The 22500-nt window shown below is 37.6% G+C and overlaps 1 protein-coding gene across 3 annotated transcripts in view; it reads left to right on the top strand.

Moving 5' to 3' along the window:
* LOC144964328 (slit homolog 2 protein-like) overlaps window positions 1–22500 on the top strand; it is a 242125-nt gene that overhangs the window by 39978 nt on the left and 179647 nt on the right. For all 3 annotated transcript variants that reach the window (XM_078898435.1, XM_078898434.1, XM_078898433.1), the window contains exon 3: window positions 21184–21255. In XM_078898435.1, the coding sequence (XP_078754561.1) occupies window positions 21184–21255 (72 nt within the window). The remainder of the gene's footprint in view (window positions 1–21183; window positions 21256–22500) is intronic.

Raw genomic sequence — 22500 nt, 5'->3', positions numbered from 1 at the left:
TCATTTCCGTTCCATTAATTTTCAATTTTACACGCCAAGGGAAAAAAGGAAAGTCACCATAAAAATAGCTTTACAAAAATATAATTTGCCCTCAACATGATCCAAAAATGCTCCAAAGTTCTAAATTTAGATTCTCTGGAATGGCACTTTCTTTTTCAATAAATTCATTGAGTCAATGACGCATTTAAAGCTCTGCCTGCAGCCGGAGTCGAAAATTCGTATTTCTACGAAGTTTTCGTAGTACAAGGCAGTTCTGTATTATCATTAAGTAGTAAATTATATATAGAGCTCTACAATTTTAACTCAAACGTTCATTTAGTTTATACTCTCAAACGTTTGATGAAAAGATTGTCAAACATAGATTGAAGTAGAAGTAATTATCCGGCTTAATCCTATTCATCATCATCTAGTCAGCTGATCCTGCGTAGGACGTTCCTTCCCGAACTTTCTTGCGAAACAGATTACGGTTTTCCGCCAGTCTACTTTCTTGAGTTGTTGTCATTCCCAGCCATTCACATATATCTTGTTCCCAGCTTCTTGTTGGTCTACCTCTGCCTCTCTTGCCGTCTACCCTTGTCTGAAGAACGTGCTTTTCTAATGATTCGTGGCGAGTCGTATGGCCAAAATAGTTCAGTTTCAATTTCTTTACAGTTTCAAGAAGAATTGGTGATTTTATTCCGATCCTTCTCAGGACCTCTTTGTTTGTTTGTTTTTCAGTCCATGATATTCTGAGTATTTTTCTGTAGCATTATTATCCTATTACTCTGGACAAATATGTATTTAAAAATTTGGCCAGAGAACCCGTCTTTCAAATACCGTTTTTTTTACCTCATTTTGGTAAAATTTTATTCTTCATGCTGGCTAGAACTTTTTCACATGTCGTGTGATCAGAATGTATAAAAGTCAAAACATGATCAGATTTATAATGTTTTTTTCCTCTGGATACACTTTTTTTCTTGTCAGAAAAGTATTTCATAAGGGCGTCCGCCATTGTTCCGATAGTTTAGAACCAGTTACTAAGTTACTATGCGTCATTACGAGGGAAGTGACGTCACGACTGTTGACGCCTATTTAAAAGTGTTAAATCGGCTGTTGACCATTGGCACTTTTGCTTGTTTCCAAAGTTTCCAACCAATCAGAATGCGACAAATTACCATTTATACTTCATACACGAACTTACTCAATGAAGCGCAGCGAGCGTACTATGATATATAAATGTATTTATTTCCTTAGACCACCATGTGTTAGAATTGGGCGGGAGGCAAGATTCGATATGATCTATACTATTTAAAAAACAATAAACCCCATTAACTTTTGTCGCCTCTGGGCTCGAGTAGCCCTGTATACTATACACATCTGTTACAGTAGTAGTACATCCTCACAAAAATATTACCACTATCATGTATTGCGATAAGAGTTCAGCTGTCACAAGTCCATTCGTTTCTAAATAATGAAAATCTAAAACCAGACGTGTCAACTCCAACGAAAATCTCGTAAAATACGGATTTTTGGGCTCCAAACCGACAATTATATAAAGATCTTTGATTCAATAAAACTTCTTGAAAATAAAGTTCGGTTGCCGTAGCTTGTCTATAGGGAATGAGATTAGCGGAAGAGTAGCGTCCCTTGATTGGACATCGTCTTACAGAGAGAACGTCAACATGGTTTTGCGCATGCGTCTCTCAAGTCCTCGCTTTCGGTGAAGTGTCTCCGGAAGCGAGGACTAAAGACGCATGCGCACAACCAACATGACGTTCTCTCTCTAATAACTTTTCCGCCGGTGACGTCCAATCAAGGGACGCTACTCTTCCGCTAATCTCATTCCCTATAGATAGTATGCGCTTGGCTAAGAAGCTCATAACATTGCCATCCGGAAGTATAACGGACCAACACACAAACCTGTGTATATCCATGAACGTTTATAGTCAGGTTAATATAGTTCAGTGAGCATTACTCATAAACGGGGATGGCAAAAAACAATAACAAAGACATGAGTGACGTCATCTTCGAACTATCTATAAGGGAGTTAAAGGCAATATTCTAAGATATAAAGGACATTGTTCATTTTTACTAATAGTTCTAGTGTGTACTTACTATGTTATGTTAAAACCCATGAAAACTACAGATTTTTTTTCCAAGTACAGGTAGGCAGGTCTGCTAAAACCAATTCGCACTTGTCCACCTTTGGGTCAAGATACTCCATAGATAACAAACAGGATAGCATGATTGTTTCATGATTGTTTCATGATAATGAATGTTACTCCAGGAATTTCAGACTACACATTTATTATGTTATGACGCGATGCATTTTTGGTCGTCCACACGATCTATTAATAAATACTGTCAGGGTTACTACTGCACTTTTGTCAATGACAGTTGGGGGGGGGGGGGGTGGGAGTGGGAGGAGGGGGCGGTGTAGAGAGAAACGTGAAATGATGTAACCTACTTGCAGAAGTTGTCATTCTAAGACATAATTTAATGGAAAATTAATTAAAATAATGTCATGTATTGTAATGTAATGGGAAATTTATATAGCGCCATTATCCATTTACAATGATGATGATTATAATGCTGATAGGGATGAGGATGAGGATGTGGATGGTGGAGATGATGATGATGATGATGATGATGATGATGATGATGATGATGATGATGATGATGATGATGATGATGATGATGATGGTGATGGCGATGATGATGGGGATGATGACAAAACTACTACCAGTACTACTCCTTTCTACTACTACGACTAGTAATAAAAATAAAGAAAATAATGATAATAATAATAATAATAATAATAATAATAATAATAATAATAATAATAATAATAATAATAATAATAATAATACTTCCGGATGGCAATGTTATGAGCTTCTTAGCCAAGCGCATACTATCTATAGATGCGCCTGGCTTAGAAACTCGCAACATTGTCATCCGGAAATATAACAGACCAAATCACAAAACTATGTTTAAACTTAAACGTTAATAGATAGTATGCGCTTGGCTAAGAAAATCAAAACATTGCCATCCGGAAGTACACCGACCAACACACAAAACAGCGTGTAACCATGAACGTTTATAGTCTGGATAATACAGTTAAGTGAGGATTACTCATAAACGTGGATGGCAAAAAAAACAATAACAAAGACCCGAGTGACGTCAACTTCGTTCTATCTATAGCTAGAATGAAGTTGACGTCGCTCGGGTCTTTGTTATTTATTTATTTTTTTTTTTGCCACCCACGTTTATGAGTAATATTCACTAAACCTTCTATTGAGGGGGGGGGGGGGAGGGAGAAAGGTTTATTGGGGTGTTTTGGGTTGGGTTTTTCTTTATTGGGGGGAGAGGGGGGGGGGGGTTGGTTGTGGGTTTTTTTTTCACACTTAACCTTTATTTCTTGTGACTAAAATTCTCAAGTTGATTTCAAACGACAATGTCGACTGCCTTTTCGCAGTTTCACTAGTTCTTGAATGATTACCTCCCCTTTTTGTTACTCATTAAACTCCTAAATGGAGACCAAATGTTGTCAATTTCGGGGGTGAAATGCCAACATCAACTCCACTGCAAATAAATTACCATCCTTACACCTTTCTTACACCCCCCCCCCCCCCCCCCCCCCCAACGCCCCTGCCTCTTCGCCTCACAATGAAATGCACGCAAACTTACAAGAACACACACGCACACGCACACGCAATCACACACTCGAACACACACAAACACAAACACACATACGCACACACATAGACACACACTTGAGAACTGCTGCAATACGTTAAAAGGACGTAAGCGCCAATGTAAACCAAAAAAAAAGAGCTATTTATATATATATATATATATATATATATATATATATATATATATATATATATATAATATATAATATATATAATATATATATGATATATATATAATATATATATGTATATATATATATATAATATATATATATATATATATATATATATATTATATATATATATTATATATATATATATATATTTAAAAAAAAATATATATATTATATATATATATATATATATATATATATATATTATGGGAATTCCCGTTTCACGGCACACAATACTACTCTCTGAGTCATAATGTATCTAGTTCTGTGCAATCTAAAACTATTTGAAATTCAAAATATTGAAATTGAAACATAAAACGAATCCTTAAAATTTCGAACACATTTAAATGTTGTGCATAACTCAAAACTAACCCCGTGTCATTTACGTCCTTTTGTCATAGGACTGCAGACAGAGAGGCGGAGTGGGATGGTTAAGTGGCTATAACTCAAAAGCCTGTCATTAACCAGAGCGTTTTACGTTCACTACCGTCTTTGGCAACCAGGCTTGGCGTTTATGGCACACATGGGGTAATTGGACCAGTTATTGTTATTGGTGATGCTATGCGTTGGGGTAAAATATCCACGGCATACGTCAGCCAAATTAAAGATATACCAACACATAAATCTGTGTGTAACCTGTAACTTTTATAAATGGAAGGAAGATGACTTTGTTATTGATTTTTGCCATCCATGTTAATGAGTAATTGTCACTAAACTGTAATAACCGGACTATACGTTTAAGGTTACACATGTATGTTGATCCGTTATATTTCTACTCTTGCATTTAGTATGAGAATTGGATGACATTTTCTTATAGTTTTGTTGTTGTTGTTATTATTATTATAATTATTATTATTATTATTATTATTATTATTATTATTATTATTATTATTATTTTATTTTATTGTTATTATTATTTTATTATTATTATTATTATTATTAATATTATTATTATTATTATTGTTATTATTGTTATTATTATTATTATTATTATTATTATTATTATTATTATTATTGTTTATATTATTGTTATTATTATTTTATAATATTATTATTATTATTATTATTATTATTATTATTATTATTATTATTATTATTATTATTATTGTTTATTTATTGTTATTATTATTTTACTATTATTATTATTATTATTATTATTATTATTATTATTGTAATTATTATTATTATTATTATTATTATTATTATTATTGTTTATTTATTGTTATTATTATTATTTATTATTATTATTATTATTATTATTATTATTATATATTAATTTATTATTATTGTTATTATTATTATTATTTATTATTATTATTATTATTATTATTATTATTATTATTATTATTATTATTATTTTATTATTATTATTATTATTATTATTATTATTATTATTATTATTATTATTATTATTTATAGTATTTACCAGTTAAACGCCCTATTTATTATTATTTATTACGCCCTTCCGATAAGAGATAAAATCAGATGTCGCCTAGGCATTCCACGAAGGAATATTATAGACAATTCATCAAACAAGATGTCTGATGTCAACAGAAATCACCCATGTTGTCCAAGTGAGCAAATTGGGGTTTAATAATCTTGCGAAAGTTCCTGAAGCGGTGCTCGAACCCGGGAACTTCCGGGGCACAGTGCATTGCTTTAACCACTCGGCCACCACTTCGCCCCCGCCCTGCTCTTGAAAAAACTCTGATTTAAAAAGTTGGCCAGAAAACTCAAATTTTAAAAAATCGATCGATTTAAATAACCCTAATCTTGCCAACAAATTTTTAAAACCTCTCAAACCTGGGACCTTTCGAAGTTCGAGAGTTATTGCCAAGATGAGGATCATTTAAATCGATCGATGTTTGAGGGACGAGTTTTCTGGCCAAATTTTTTTGAATACGAGGTTTGTTGTTTTTTTCAAGATTACGGCACTTAACTGGGGGAAAAAGAAAGAAAGAAAAAAAGAAATGAAAAATAGTGTTCAGTTCCTCCCCCCCCCCCCCCCCTCTACTCCCCCCCCCCCCCCCCCCATCCCCCATAGAGGTAGGTATAATTCAAAGGACGTCATTAATGACAGACTTTGACGTTCACGTCTTTTGATGGCCCTGACGTCTGGCCGAGTCGGCCATGTTTTGGAAATCTCCCAATCGCAGTAAACGCGCCATGGTGAAAACAATAAAATAGCCCACCGGATCACCGTAATCAAATCATAAACGTCATCGACCAGGGGGAACCAGACGCCGAGGTCAAGGGTCATCCAAATATTGTCTGTTTTCTGTCGTAGTTGTGGGGCGTTGTGGTAACGTGTCCCTTTTGCTGTGACCTCAATAATGCGACGTTTTCGAGTTCAGATCCATGATATTGGAGTCCCATGGCATTTTTTTTTCGTTGTAAATCATAAGCATTATCCAGCTAGAGGGGGGGGGGGGGGGGGGGGGGGCAGACGCCTAGGTTAACTCTCTCCTTACCGACCATTTTCAGAATTGTTCCCGAAGTGAAAAGAAATAAGAACATTTTATACATCATTTTGTGCAGCAAAACCAGGTTTACAAAACAGCGTTAAGTTTTTATAGCTGTAGCAAATATTTGTCTTAAAATTTTGGAATGTACATCACAAATTTGAATAAGAATAATGTTCATTGTATCGTAAAAAATGTAACGATTTTCCTGTAGTTGGTAAGGAGGTTAAGTGTCAAAATATTGTCTTGTTTTCTGTCGTGGTTGTGGGGCGTTGTGGTAACGTGTCCCGTTCGCTGTGACCTTAATAATGCGAAGTTTTCGAGTTCAGATCCATGATTTTGGGGTCCCATGGCAATTTAGCCTTTTGGGCATGGGGGAACGAATGTAACATCTGGAGACAACCACTCACCCACCCCCTCACTCTTTAAAGTGCCAAACAAAACATTAAAAAAGACCAAAAAAAAACAAAAAAACAAAGCATAAAATAGGCTTGATTGGCTTTATGGGCAAATCATTTAACAAGACTTTTAAACAGAGTTGAGTATTTTAGTGCAATATCCACTTAAATACGCTTTACAAGTGGTTCAAAGACGACAGCAATATTTAACATATTATTGGTTTCGATAAAGCCATGGCTATAACGATCAGGTACACCATTTTAAGCCTGAGTACAGTAGATAATGTTAGTGAAGAGCCATTCCAATGACTCAACTTTGCGCCGCCTAGAGCGGTACTGGATACAAGTGTCATACCACTAAAAAAAATTTGAGCTTCTATATAGATCAATTTTACTAAACTTGCTCAAAGCGCTTTACAAGGCGTCCCGAGCTAACAGTAACACTTAACATGTAGGACGAGACATGACATCTGATAGGAGATATTACAATTTCATTTTGTTTTCGAACAGAGACAACACTGTAAACGGACAGGTACTCCTTTTACACCTGAGTACGGTGAGAGAATGTGAGTAATAAGCCTTTCCAACGAGACAATTTTTGCGTTGCCTATAACGGTACTGGAAACAGAACCCTTTTGGGTGCGAAGGCAAGTGTCATAGCACACCGGTTCACCGTAATCAAATCATAAACGTCATCGACCAGGGGGAACCAGACGCCGAGGTCAAGGGTCATCGAAAATATTGTCTGTTTTCTGTCGTAGTTGTGGGGCGTTGTGGTAACGTGTCCCGTTCGCTGTGACCTTAATAATGCGAAGTTTTCGAGTTCAAATCCACGATGTTGGAGTCCCATGGTTTGTCTTTTTTTCGTTGCAAATCATAAACATCATCCGGCTAGAGAGGGAACCAGACGCCGAGGTTAAAGGTCATTTTTAAAAAATAAAAATTGAGCTTTATATAGAGCAATATCCACTAAATGTGCTCAAAGCGCTTTACAAGGAGTCCCTGGTCAACAGCAACTTTAACATGTAGGACGGGACATGACGCCTGTGAGGCGATATTACAATTTTCCGGACAAAGACAACGCTGTTAACGGCCATACACTCGTTTTACACCTGAGTACGGTGAGAGAATGTGAGTAAAGAGCCTTTTCCAAGGACTCAACTATGCGCCGAGCGCGAGGATCGAACCCAGGACCTTCCGATCCGAAAACGAGTGTCATACCACTAGACCACATAGCCGCACTTAAAATATTGTCTGTTTTCGTCGTGGTTGTGGCGCTGTGACATTTATACTGTAATGCGAAGTTTTCGAGTTCAGATCCACGATGTTGGGGTCCCATATGGCATCTTGTTTTTTTCGTTGGGGGAACGAGCATAAAATCCGGAGACAACCACCCCCCCCCCCCCCCACACACACACACACACACACCACCCCCTCTCTCTTTAAGCTGCTAAACAACAAAAGAACAAGTGCTAGCGCTATAATAAAAGGAAAAAAAATAAAGCATTTATATAGTGAAATATCCACTAAACGTGCCCAAAGCGCTTTACAAGGGGTCCCTAGCCAACAGCAACACTTAACATTTAAGAGGAGACATGACGCCTGTTGGGCTATAACATTATTGCAATTTTATTCCGACAGAGACACAACACCTGTCGAAAGCCAGGATCTCATTTTACACCATAGTGCGGCGAGAGAATGTAAAGAGTCTTTTCCAAGGACTCAACTATATTGTGTGGGTCTCGAATCCTGGACCTTGAACTGCTCTATATAAATGCTCTTGGTTTGTTTGTTTGTTTGTTTGTTTTGAGGGGTGCTTGTTGTTTTTTTTTTTTTTTGTTTTTTTGTTTGTTTGTTGTTGTTTTTGTTTTTTGTTTTTTTTTTTTTTGGGGGGGGGGAAGGAGGAGGGAGATTGTTTTGTTTGTTTGTTGGGTTTTTTTGTTTTGTTTTGTTTTGTTTGTTTTTTTGTTTTTTGTTTTATTTTTATTTTTTTATTTTTGTTTTTTTATTTATTAATTTTTGTTGTACGCTGTGATAATATAAGTAAAGAGTATTTTTTTTTTTTTTTTTTTTTTTTTTTTTTTTTTTTTTCGTGGCTAAACTTTTAACATATAATTTCAAAATGTGCTCGTTTTGGCCCTCACATCAATCACTGATTTCTGACTCGTTGCATTCTCAAAAACTTCCCGTGGAGTCTTCGTTCTAATAATTATTCGTTCATTTTCTCAATGTTTCCCTATTTCCAATTACTCTATTATTTAATTTTTCGTTTTTACATGCATTTTGAATAGATTTTATTTTGTTATGGTGCTTTAACTGCCGTACTCTGGAGAGAAAAAAACATGGATTTAAAAATTTGGCCAGAAAACTCGTCCTTCAAATATCGAACGATATGAATGACCCTCATTCTTGGTGAAACTCTCAAACGTTCAAATTCACAAAGTCCCAGGTTTGAGAGTTTTTTGCCAAGATGAGAGTAATTTAAATCCATCGATATTTGAGGGACGAGTTTTCTGGCCAAATTTTTAAATATGTCTTATTCCTGAGTAACTTGTTAAAACTATTCTCTGGTTTAATTTTTCTTTTCTTTTTTTTTAATCACCGTCCCACTTCTTGAGAAAGTTCATTAATCTTGTACTTGTCAAAAACAAAACTTGAGGTTTTAAGCGCATTGTGTTTTTTTGTGTTTGTGCTGTTTAACTACATTACAAATGAAACTTTGTCGAACAAAATACAAAATACAATTTAGAATAAGCCTGAAGAAAATTGACAAGAATATCATCCAATAATAAATACATGATGGTTTAAGAATTTCGTCGATATTGCATGTCGTGTGCGTCTCGTCCTACATGTTATGTGTTGCTGTTGGCTTGGGACATTTTGTAAAGCGTTTTGGGCACGTTTAGTTGATATCGATTGCCCTCTGTAAATGCTCTATTTTTTTAAAAATAAGTTTTACTTGAACAATGACAGAACAGGAAGAAGAGAACTAAATGACTACAACGCACAGATCGCCTGGCTGGGAGAATTAGATTATTATGCAAATACATGTTTTATGCTCACTCCTCCAATAAGCCCGCCGCGTGCTGCTCGTTAAACGTCTAAACATTCCTTTCAGGATCTCTGAGCCTCGATAAATACTGCTGTATAGATGGTCTGATAGAATGCGCTTGGCTAAGAAGCTCATAACATTGCCATCCGGAAGTATAACGGACCAACACACAAAACTGTGTGTATCCATGAACGTTTACAGTCAGGTAAATATAGTTTAGTGAGCATAACTCATAAACGTGGATGGCAAAAAACAGTAACAAAGACCTGAGTGACGTCAACTAAGAACTATCTATACTGCTGAATAAGAGTTTAAAGTCGAATCATTCCTTACTATAGATAGTTCGAAGTTGACGTCACTCAGGTCTTTGTTGTTGATTTTTGCCATCCCCGTTTATGAGTAATTCTTACAAAACAGTATTAACCTGACCATAAACGATCATGGTTACATAAAGTTTTTAGTGTGTTGGTCCGTTATAATTCCGGATGGCAATGTTGTGAGCTCCTTAGCCAAGCGCATACTATCTATATCTCCCATCCTCTGTTAAAACTACTTTATTACACTGCTGACCAAGGGTTTATGATCGAAACAGTCCTTACTATGTCTGCTTTTCTCGATTAAAACTTTTATATGCTGCTGATTAAGGTCTACCAGCGAAACGTTCCATTCAATATCTGTGATATTCGATTAAAACTGCTAACTGTTGAGTAAGAATCAACGACCGAAACATTCCTTGCTCTGTCGTACTCTGGTAAAACCCAACATACGATAGTCTTGTTTCCAATAAAATACTTTCAAACTATGGTAACATTAATAACTCATAATCCAAGCAATATATCGTCTCAAAAAGGCCACCATCGATTTTCTCACCACTTTTTATATTAGATTAGTAAGTTTCACGGGTGTCCAAGGATTATTGTGAATTTTAAACAGTTTTTTTTTGTTTTTTTTTGCCTCTCCTGAAAAGTTGCGTTTTTAAGATACGATAGTTTTGCACACTACCCTCGATTTAAAATTTTGGCCAGAAAACTCGTCCTTCAAATATCGATCGATGTCTATTTCTACAACTGTCGCCAGATTGTCTGCATGGTGATTCTATCCCCGCTGATCCGTTTGCCGCCAACTTTCGCGGTCATTTCAGACTTGAACTCGAACTCAGGACCTTCCGATCCGAAGAAGAGTGTCATACCACTAGACGACAATTGTAAATTTTGAAACCTCTTGATCAGTCTTTTTTTTTTTTTTTTTTTTTTTTGATGTGGGTCATTGGAAGACACCTGTACAGCGTCATCGTCATCATCATTGCCTTTTTCACCCTGGGTCAGGGTATAGGCCACAGACAAACAATTTCCATCGTCATCATCATTGCCTTTTTCACCCTGGGTCAGGGTATAGGCCACAGACAAACAGTTTCCATCCATCTCTCATCATTGCCTTTTTTACCCTGGGTCAGGGTATAGGCCATAGACAAACAGTTTCCATCCTTCTCTATCCTGAGCTAACTTTTTTATCTCATTCCATGTCTTACCACTTCTCTGTATATCAGCTTCTTTAATTCTTCTCCATGTTCCTCGTGGCCTTCACCTTGATCTTCTGCCCTGAGGGTTCCACTCCAATATTTTCTTTGTTATAGTGGAGTCATTCTTTCTAAGCGTGTGTCCAATCCACCTCCATCGTCTTCTTCAAAGCCAAGGGATGTTCGTATTATGAAAATTGATTAACAGGATGACGAAAGAAATGTATGAATACTATGCACGACAGTGAATTCTCCATCCATGTTCGTTCCCGTGTAAACTCAGCATGTCATACCGTTTGTTTTTGTAAACACAAATACACAAATTCTTCACCCATCGTTTGGTCGAGCGAGCAGCCTTTTCGTGCCTGGGAAATACACCTTGCACTTTAAACGTTTCTCCATATTTTGATACAAACGTCACAGGTAAAAAATACAATAGGCTGTGGGAATAAATACATGTAAATATGGGGTGGGGGGGGGGGGGGTGAGAGGGAGAGAGAGAGAGAGAGAGAGGGGGGGGGGAGAGAGAGAGAGAGAGAGAGAGGAATAAAGAAAGGGTAGACGGGGAGGGGGGTGGGTTAGCATATATTATGTCTTACACTATCTGAAACGGAGAAAAGATTTTTTTTCAATAAAAACAAAAAGAAAAGAAAAGGAGGAAAGACAGAAAAAAAGATTAAACGTTTATATATTATCCCAATATCCACTTAATGTGATCAAAGCGCTTTACAAAGGGTCCCTAACCAACCGCAACACTTAACATGTATGAAGAGAAGTGACGCTTTTTGGGCAATGTTGCAATCATTTCCGACAGAGACGTTGTTAAAGGTCATTTAATCATTTTACACCTGAGTACGCTGAGATAATGTGAATAAAGAGCATTTTCCAAGGAGTCAACTATGCGCCGCTAAGAGAGAGAGAGGGGGGGGGACTGAACCCACGATCTTCCGATCCGAAGACGAGTGTTATCCCACTAGACCAACTAAACCACACCTCACGTCCTGTCATATCAAGAGTTATTGCGCATGATTATTTGAATTTTTTAACTAGGAGGATAATTAAAAATTCAAACAATCATGGGCAATAACTCTTGATTTTCTTATAGAAAGTCCTCGTGTCCAGGTACAGTCAGTCACCCATGACAGAATGCAACAAGTAGTAATCTATTTTCCAACAATGGAAGGAGTTCAGTGATCCTGCACAGGTGGCCACAATATAATATAATATAATGATATAGGAATTTGACCCCCTGGTCCGTAGCAAGGGGCGTAATTAAATGCCATGAAGCGCTTTACAAAGGGTCTCTAGACAAATGCAGCAATTTTATTTTTCTTTCGACAGAAAACCGCTGTTTACCGTTCGGGTACTCATTTTATTTTTAACTTGAGCTTTTATCTTGCGCAATATCAACAAAACGTGCTCAAAGCGTTTTACACAAAGGATCCCTGGCCAAAAGCAAGAATTAACATGTGAAACGAAACATGACGGCTGTTAGGCGATATTACAATTTTTTGCGATAGAAAAGCCTCTGTTGCTGTACTTTGGTGTAACTTTGAATGTTTAATATTATAGTAATAAAAATAATTGAGCTTTATATAGAGCAATATCCACTAAATGTGCTCAACGCGCTTACAAGGGGTCCCTGGTCAACAGCAGCATTTAACATGTAGGACGGAACATGCCGCCTGTTAGGCGATATTACAATTTTTCGGACAAAGACAACGCTGTTAACCGCCAGGTACTCATTTTACACCTGAGTACGGTTAGAGAATGTGAGTAAAGAGCCTTTTCCAAGGACTCAACTATGCGCCGAGCGCGAGGCTCGAACCCAGGACCTTCCGATCCGAAATCGAGTGTCATACCACTAGACCACATAGCCTGATTGATATGCTTTAGAGAGAACTAATCGTCAAAATGGCTGTCTAAAAACAATAACAAAGAGCTGAGTGACGTCAATTTCATTCCATTTATAAATTCAGTTTTTGTGCGGCTATGTGGTCTTGTGGTATGACACTCGCTTTCGGATCAGAAGGTTCGGCCTTGGAGAAGGCTCTTTACTCATATTCTCTCACCGTACTCAGGTGTAAAATGAGTACCTGGCCGTTAACAGCGTTGTCTCTGTCAAAAAAAATTTGTAATATCACCTAACAGGCGTCATGTACCGTCCTACATGTTAAATGTTGCTGTTGGCCAGGGATCCCTTGTAAAGCGCTTTGAGCACGTTTAGTGGATATTGCGCGCGTTATATAAAAGCTCTATTCTAAAGCTCAATTATTTAGTCTGATTGATATAATTTAGTGAGAACAACTTATAAAAATGGCTGGCTAAAAACAATAACAAAGAGCTGGGTGACGTCAATTTCATTCCATCTATAAATTCAATTTTTAGCATCAACTTCATCCCGACATATCACCGTTTTGAGACGATGCGTCACAAATTATGCTCTTGGTAAATCTTGTATTATATAAAATATTAGGAGGCTGTCTCCTCCACAGTGACTCTACCACATAGTTTATGGCCAGGGAAGCCGCCTGTAAAGTAGCCAGGGGCCAAATTTTAATGTAATTATGGCGAGTAAACAGTCTTTTTTAATATGTCTATTACTCCAACTGTCGCCAGATCGTCTGCAGCGCGATTCTAACCCCGCTGTTCGTTTGCCGCCAACTTTCGCTGTCATGGCGACAGCAGGAACAGCGCATGCGATTTCTGTTTAATTAATTTTTTTGGTTGTTGTTGTTGTTGAAAAATGGATAAAGATATAAATAGCTGTGTCGTCCATAAATGGAAACAAGCGGATTATGGATCTCATTGATTAGAGATAAATTGGGTTATTGTAAATGTCGATACATCAATCTTTTCCTGATGTGGGTTATTTAATAATATTAATATAATAATAATAATGATAATAATAATAATAATAATAATAATAATAATAATAATAATAATAATAATAATAATAATAATAAATGATGATGATGATGACGATGATAATGATAACAATAATAATAATAATAATAATATAATAATAATAATAATAATAATAATAATAATATAATAATAATAATAATAATAATAATAATAATAATATAATATAATGATGATGATGATGATGATGATGATGATGATGATAATAATAATAATAATAATAATAATAATAATAATAATAATAATGATAATCAAAATCTTTTTTGTTCAGAAATGGCAATTCATGTTTGGTTCCACTACATGGCTAAATCAATTACAAAGACAAAGACATTCTCTCTCTCTCTCTCTCTCTCTCTCTCTCTCTCTCTCTCTCTCTCTCTCTCTCTCTCTCTCTCTCTCTATCTCTCTTTCTCTCTCTCTCTCTCTCTCTCTCTCTCTCTCTCTCTCTCTCTCTCTCTCTCTCTCTGATATATCATTTGTGTTATGTTTATATCTATTATTATAATACTATGTTACGCCATTCGCAGATCTCTCATTCCTCTTTAGTATTTTATCGATAAAGGGAAAACCCTAATCGTCCACATTATACGTCTTCGTTGAATAAATTAAGCAATATTTTCATTCTGGTATTGCTTTAATATGGGACCGATTTATATTCATGTTTTCGTCCAACCTAGTCATCGATCACATGATTTGGTGCTGTACAACGATGGGACATTTTTCAACAAATGTAAACACGCTGCTTTGTTTATGAGATTGTAAACTAAACATACCAATGAGTCACCCTGAGCAAAATGACCAATTGTGGAATTGGGTATTAATTGCTCAAACTGTAACACTTTACGCTATGTGGGTTATTTTGAGCACACTTTGCAATGTGACCAATGACCGCGAGCGCATGGATTGTATGCCCTTAGCGAAGAAGCTCACAACATTCCCATCCTGAAGTATAACGGACCAACACACAAAACAATGTTTAACCATGAACGTTTAAAGATAGTATGCGCTTGGCTAAGAAGCTCATAACATTGCCATCCGGAAGTATAACGGACCAACACACAAAACTGTGTGTATCCATGAACGTTTAAAGATAGTATGCGCTTGGCTAAGAAGCTCATAACATTGCCATCCGGAAGTATAACGGACCAACACACAAAACTGTGTGTATCCATGAACGTTTAAAGATAGTATGCGCTTGGCTAAGAAGCTCATAACATTGCCATCCGGAAGTATAACGGACCAACACACCAAACTGTGTGTATCCATGAACGTTTATAGTCGGGTTAATATAGTTCAGTGAACATTACTCATAAACGCCGATGGCAATAAACATCCACAAAGACCTGAGTGACGTCATCTTGGAACTATCTATTGGCAGTTTAATCGTAGCCATCGTTAACTTATAGCCTGACACTGACCAGAAAATGACGTCAAAATGTCAGTCTTTGGCCACAAAAGAAAACAAATCGTGAGTTGCATTCAATAGTTCAACCAATGGGATCACTTGTTTCCATGAGCTCTACTAACGACAACTCACTAGGCGGTGCAAAAACCAAATAATGATGTCAAAATGACAGTCTTTTGGGTTTCAGTGTCAGGCTATAAATTAACGATGGCTACGGTTTAATACAGTTCAGTGATAATTACTCATAAACGCGGATGGCATAAAATGATTTAAAAAAAAAACCTGAGTGACGTCAACTTCGAACTATCTATAGATCATCCCAATTATCTTAACTGAAACAAGAATTTATGATTCTCACTTTTGCTCACAAAAGGACGACGCTCGTTGAAAATCTACTTGTATAAATCTATTACCATCTATGTAGCATATATAGTCTAACTTACCTTGTAAATTGTAAACACTGACACGACATGACATGTCGTGTGGGCCTAACACAAAAACGTTACTGTTACAATGACCTGTCAAAGGAGGATGTCTAAAATGTTTATAAATAGTATGTGCTTGGCTCAGAAGCTCATAACATTGCCATCCGGAAATATAACGGACCAACACACAAAACTATGTGTATCCATGAACGTTTATAGTCGGGTTAATACAGTTCAGTGAGCATTACTCATAAACGCGGATGGCAAGAAACAAAAACAAAGACTTGAGTGACGTCATCTTCATTCTATCTATAAGAATACCACGAATAAGTTGTGGCATAAATCATACACATTGTCAGCGTCCTGTTTCGGACGTAATGAAATGGTAGTGGAAGGGAAAGTGGCCGGAGCCACGCCCATCGGACAGTCCGAGCAGTTATAGATAGTTCGAAGATGACGTCACTCAGGTCTTTGTTATTGTTTTTTTTTTTTTTTTTTTGCCATCCGCGTTTATGAGTAAGCTCATTGAACTGTCTAGATAGTTCGAAGATGACGTCACTCAGGTCTTTGTCATTGTTTTTGCCATCCGCGTTTGTGAGTTGTTCTCACTAAACTGTATTAACCAGACTATAAAAGTTCATGGTTACACAGAGTTTGTGTGTTGTCCGTTATACTTCCGGATGGCAATGTTGTGAACTCCTTGGCCAAGCGCATTCTATCTATAGATAGTTCGAAGATGACGTCACTCAGGTCTTTGTTATTGTTTTTGCCATCCGCGTTTGTGAGTAACGGACCAACACATCACTAACTGTATAACTTGACTATAAAGTTCCGGATAACACAGTTTGTGTGTAGGTCAGTTATACTTCCGGATGGCAATGTTATGAGCTTCGTAGCCAAGCGCATACTATCTATAGCAGTTAGAGAGATAAATCGGGCAAACTACATACAAGGTATAGATAGTATGCGCTTGGCTAAGAAGCTCACAGCATTGCCATCCGGAAGTATAACGGACCAACACACAAAAACTGTGTGTATCCATGAACGTTTATAGTCGGGTTAATACAGTTCAGTGAGCATGACTCATAAACGCGGATGGCAAAAAACAATAACAAAGACCTGAGTGACGTCATCTTCGAACTATCTATTGCCTTCGATATGATGCGTTTACGTAAATTACTCACAAATTCTAATTTTTTATATTGTTAACACTTTTATCACTATGTGGGTCATTTGGAGGACATGTTGCAATATGACCAATTGAGCTTTATATAGCGCAATATCCACTAAATGTGCTCAAAGCGCTTTACAAGGGGTCCCAGGCCAACAGCAACATTTAACATGTAGGACGGGACGACATGCCGCCTGTTAGGCGATATTACAATAATTTTTCGGACAAAGACAAACGCTGTTAACGGCCAGGTACTCATTTTACACCTGAGTACGGTGAGAGAAAGTGAGTAACGAGCTTTTTCCAAGGACTCAAATATGCGCCGAGCGCGAGGCTCGAACCCAGGACCTTCCGATCCGAAAGCGAGTGTCATACCACTAGACCACATAGCCGACTAATGACCTCGAACACATGGAGAAGTTATATAGAGCATCCTATAGATAGAATGCGCTTGGCCAAGGAGTTCACAACATTGCCATCCGGAAGTATAACGGACCAACACACAAACTCTGTGTAACCATGAACGTTTATAGTCTGGTTAATACAGTTTAGTGAGAACAACTCAAAACGCGGATGGCAAAAACAATAACAAAGCTGATGACGTCATCTGATATAGTATAGATAGTATGTGCTTGGCTAAGAAGCTTAAATGCATCCAGATAACGATCAAGTGAGTCATGAACGTTTAAGTTACAGTTCAGTGAGCATGACTCATAAACGCGGATGGCAAAAAACAATAACAAAGGCCTGAGTGACGTCATCTTCGAACTATCTATAGATCATCCCCAGTGCATTGCCACACTTACTGACAGCACAATGTTTATAGAAGGCGCATAGATGATTCATGGAAAAAGCTCATTAATCGCATTCTCTCGCCGTACTCAGGTGTAAAATGAGTACTTTGTCGTTAACAGCGTTGTGTCATCGGGAATAACCGTGTAATATCGCTTAACAGCCGCCATGTCTCGTCCTACATGTTACGTATTGCTGTTGGATAAGGACCCCTTGTAAAGCGCTTTGAGCACGTATGTGGATATATATTATTTATTGCGCTATATAAAATCTCAAATATCAATCTTTAGACAGACTGTGTTAAAATTGTCAGCAATACTCAGAATCTGTGGGGCCGATTCTTTCGGGTAACTGGCATGTAGTAAAATAGGCTATGTTTTTCTGCCCTTTCTGATGTATTACAAAACACAACATGATCGTCGTGTGGTTTGCGTGTTTCAGGATATGTGGGGCCGATTCTTTCGGGTAACCGGCATGTAGTAAAATAGGCTATGTTTTTCTGCCCTTTCTGATGGATGACGAAACACAACATGATCGTCGTGTGGTTTGCGTGTTTCAGGATATGTGGGGCCGATTGTTTCGGGTAAACGGCATGTAGTGGATTAGGCTATGTCTTTCCCGGCCGTTTCTGGTGTATTACAAAACACAACATGAAGGTCGTGTGGTTTTCGTGTCCCAGTGTCTCTGTGGGGCCGATTGTTTCTGGTAACCGGCATGTATTGAAATAGGCTATGTCTTTCCCGGCCGTTTCTGATGGATTACAAAACACAACATGAAGGTCGTGTGGTTTTCGTGTCCCAGTGTCTCTGTGGGGCCGATTGTTTCTGGTAACCGGCATGTATTGAAATAGGCTATGTCTTTCCCGGCCGTTTCTGATGGATTACAAAACACAACATGATCGTCGTGTGGTTTTCGTGTTCCAGTGTCTCTGTGGGGCCGATTCTTTCTGGTAACCGGCATGTATTGAAATAGGCTATGCCTTTCTGCCGTTTCTGGTGTATTACAAAACACAACATGAAAGTCGTGTGGTTTTCGTGTCCCAGTGTCTCTGTGGGGCCGATTCTTTCTGGTAACCGGCATGTATTGAAATAGGCTATGCCTTTCTGCCGTTTCTGGTGTATTACAAAACACAACATGAAAGTCGTGTGGTTTTCGTGTCCCAGTGTCCAGGGTAATCCAATACAACTCATACCTTTTATCCCTTACACGTCCAACTGTGAGGTTATCTGACAAAACGCGTTACATTCACTTTGGTCAGAAAATTTTGAATCCAAACACCGATTCATTCCGATGGACAGCAATTTGTTAAAACGTATCAAAACTTTGATATCTTTGTGAGTTTGTCAGATGTGAATCTTTTTGACGTTGATACGTAGAGCTAGATTAATATTTGAGGAATTTTTTGGGGGGCGAAATCAAAACAAAAAAAGCTGTGTGAGAGACCGGTAAAATTGTGTGTATGTGTGTTTTGTAAGGCTTGTCGGAGGACAACAGCAGCGGGGTTATAATATTCAGCCATATTCGGAAAAACCCATATTTAAAAATTTGGCCAGAAAACTCGTCCTTCAAATATCGATCGATTTAAACGACCCTCATCTTGGCAAAAACCCTCAAACCCGGGACTTCGCCGAAGTCCCGGGTTTGAGAGTTTTTGCCAAGATGAGGGTCGTTTAAATCGATCGATATTTGAAGGACGAGTTTTCTGGCCAAATTTTTAAATATGTGTTTTTCCAGTGTCATGATGTGCCATAAATGTGTAGGTACATACTTGAGTGGCATTCTTACAACGGGTTATTTATAATGTATGGAATAATTATTGTTTGTAAACTTTGATGTTGAGATATCCGCCCGCTGTACTTAAAAAAACGTGAGCTTTTATATAGATTGATCGAAGATGACGTCACTCAAGCCTTTGTTTTTGTATTTTGCCATCCGCGTTTGTGAGTAATGCTCACTGAACTGTATTAACCTGACTATAAACGTTCACGGATACACACAGTTTTGTGTGTAGGTCCCTTATACTTCCGGATGGCAATGTTATGAGCTTCTTAGCCAAGCGCATACTATCTATAGCGCAATATCCACTAAACGTGCTCAAAAAACGTTACAAATTATCCCTGACGAACAACAACTGTAGAATGAGACATGACACCTGTAACTATTAGGCGATATTAAACTGCCTAAGGGCTGAGAGGATAAGAGTTCAAATCCCATAAAATGACTGGAAGTTTTACTGATATACAGAGTTGTTATTTTTAAATTTTATTTTGTAGTTAGTTGCCCTCCAGCCATGACACCATATTTACGACCGGTCCTGGCATTTTGAAATTCTAGACTTGTGTGACAGGAAAGTTTGTCCCTGTTCTCTGCCTCGTCTGTGACAGGTTGGTTGTATCTCTGGGTGGGATGATGGATTCTCGTTGGAATTGGAATGGAATCTGTTAGGTCATTGCCAAATCAAAAATATCGTGCGAGAAAAATGCCAAATTTAATTATTTGGAGTTTCTCTCTCTCTCTCTCTCTCTCTCTCTCTCTCTCTCTCTCTCTCTCTCTCTCTCTCTCTCTCTCTCTCTCTCTCTTCTCTCTTTCTCTCTCTTCTCTCTCTCTCTCTCTTCTCTCTCTTCTCTCTCTCTTCTCTCTCTTCTATCTGTCTCTCTCATCTCTCTCTCTTCCTTCTATCGCTTCTCTCTTCTCTTGCTTCTCTCTACTCTTCTCTCTTCTCTCCTCTTTCCCTTTCCCTTTCTCTCTCTCTCTCTATCTCTCTCTCTCTCTCTCTATGTGAGTGAAAATTTGCATTTATATATATATATATATATATATATATATATATATATATATATATATATATATATATATATATATATCTTTCTCTCACTCACCCTCTCTTCTCTCTCTCCTAGTATATAATAGATGATACTGGCCATACCTCATAACCACAAATAAAAAATAATAAAAAATTCCCTTTATTCATCCCATAGGGGAAATTTGTCTCTAGAGTCTATTCCAAAGGACGACTGGAATAACCAGGCGTCAGCCGCAGTGCAGCGCTGCAAATTGAGCTAGGGCGAGGTGACTGGCTCAAGGCCACATAGCGCAGTGGCGGGTGATGATCGAACTCGGTACCTTTCGGGTAAATTAATAAATTTGGTATCTTAATGATGTTTACCTTTTTTTTTTTTAAATTTCCCAGAGATTTACAAGGCAACAACTTGACTGTCATCCGGTATTCTGATATGCAGGGACTGAAAAAGCTGAGAATACTGTAAGTATCTACATTTATTGTCTCATGGCAACGTGGTAACATCCAACGTGTACATATATGCAGGTCTGACATCCGAACACAATTATGGGCCAAGTTTAACATTGTTGTAATGGACAATATTTTACGTCATTTTGGGGAGAGGGGTTTCGTTGTTGTTTTGTTTTGTTTTTTGTTTGTTTGGTTTGTTTTTTTTTTTTTAGATTTCCTTTATCTACAACAAAGACCTAGTTTAACATTGTTGTAATAGACAATGGTTTGCGTCATTAGAAAAATATTGAGATTTCCATGACAACAATAACCCATAATGAATTAGGTTTCAGACCTGAAAATAATTAAACGTCGGTAACATCTATAGATAGAATGCGCTTGGCCAAGGAGTTCACAACATTGCCATCCGGAAGTATAACGGACCAACACACAAACTCTGTGTAACCATGAACTTTTATAGTCTGGTTAATACAGTTTAGTGAAAACAACTCACAAACGCGGATGGCAAAAACAATAACAAAGGCCTGAATGACGTCATCTGCATACTATCTATACTTTGAAAACAAAAAACTAGGCATGAGATTCGATAGTCCAAATTGCTCCTTACAGTCCGTGGTAAGTATATACCAATTAGCACAGAAATACTGGCAAATCTTTAAAAAAAAAAAAAAAATATTGAGCTTTTATATAGCGCAATATCCACTTAACGTGCTCAAAGCGCTTTACAAGGGGTCCCTGGTCAACAGCAACATTTAACATGTAGGACGAGACATGACGCCTGTTAGGCGATATTACAATTTTTCGGACAAAGACAACGCTGTTAGCGGCCAGGTACTCATTTTACACCTGAGTACGGTGAGAGAATGTGAGTAAAGAGTCTTTTCCAAGGACTCAACTATGCGTCGAGCGAGGCTCGAACCCAGGACCTTCCGATCCGAAAGCGAGTGTCATACCACTAGACCACATAGCCGCACAATCGCTCTAAAATCTAAAAGTAAGGATAATTCTATCGTCCGTTTACTCAAATAATGAGAAAATCTGCTAGGGCATAATGATCGGACATTTGACGTTGTAATTCGCTGTGTGGTCTCGTGGTATGACACTAGCCTTCGGATCGGAAGGTCCTGGGTTCGAGTCCCACACTGAGCGGCTCATTAGTTGAGTCCTTTAAATAAAGGCTCTTCACTCACATTCTCTCATCGTACTCAGGTGTAACATGAATACCTGGTAGGGCGTTAACAGCGTTGTTTGTGTCGG

Source organism: Berghia stephanieae, chromosome 2 (assembly GCF_034508935.2).
Source record: "Berghia stephanieae isolate SIO BIC M18660-M18661 chromosome 2, UCSD_Bste_1.3, whole genome shotgun sequence".
Lineage (NCBI taxonomy): Eukaryota > Metazoa > Mollusca > Gastropoda > Nudibranchia > Aeolidiidae > Berghia > Berghia stephanieae.
This window is presented reverse-complemented; position numbering and strand designations above follow the sequence as displayed.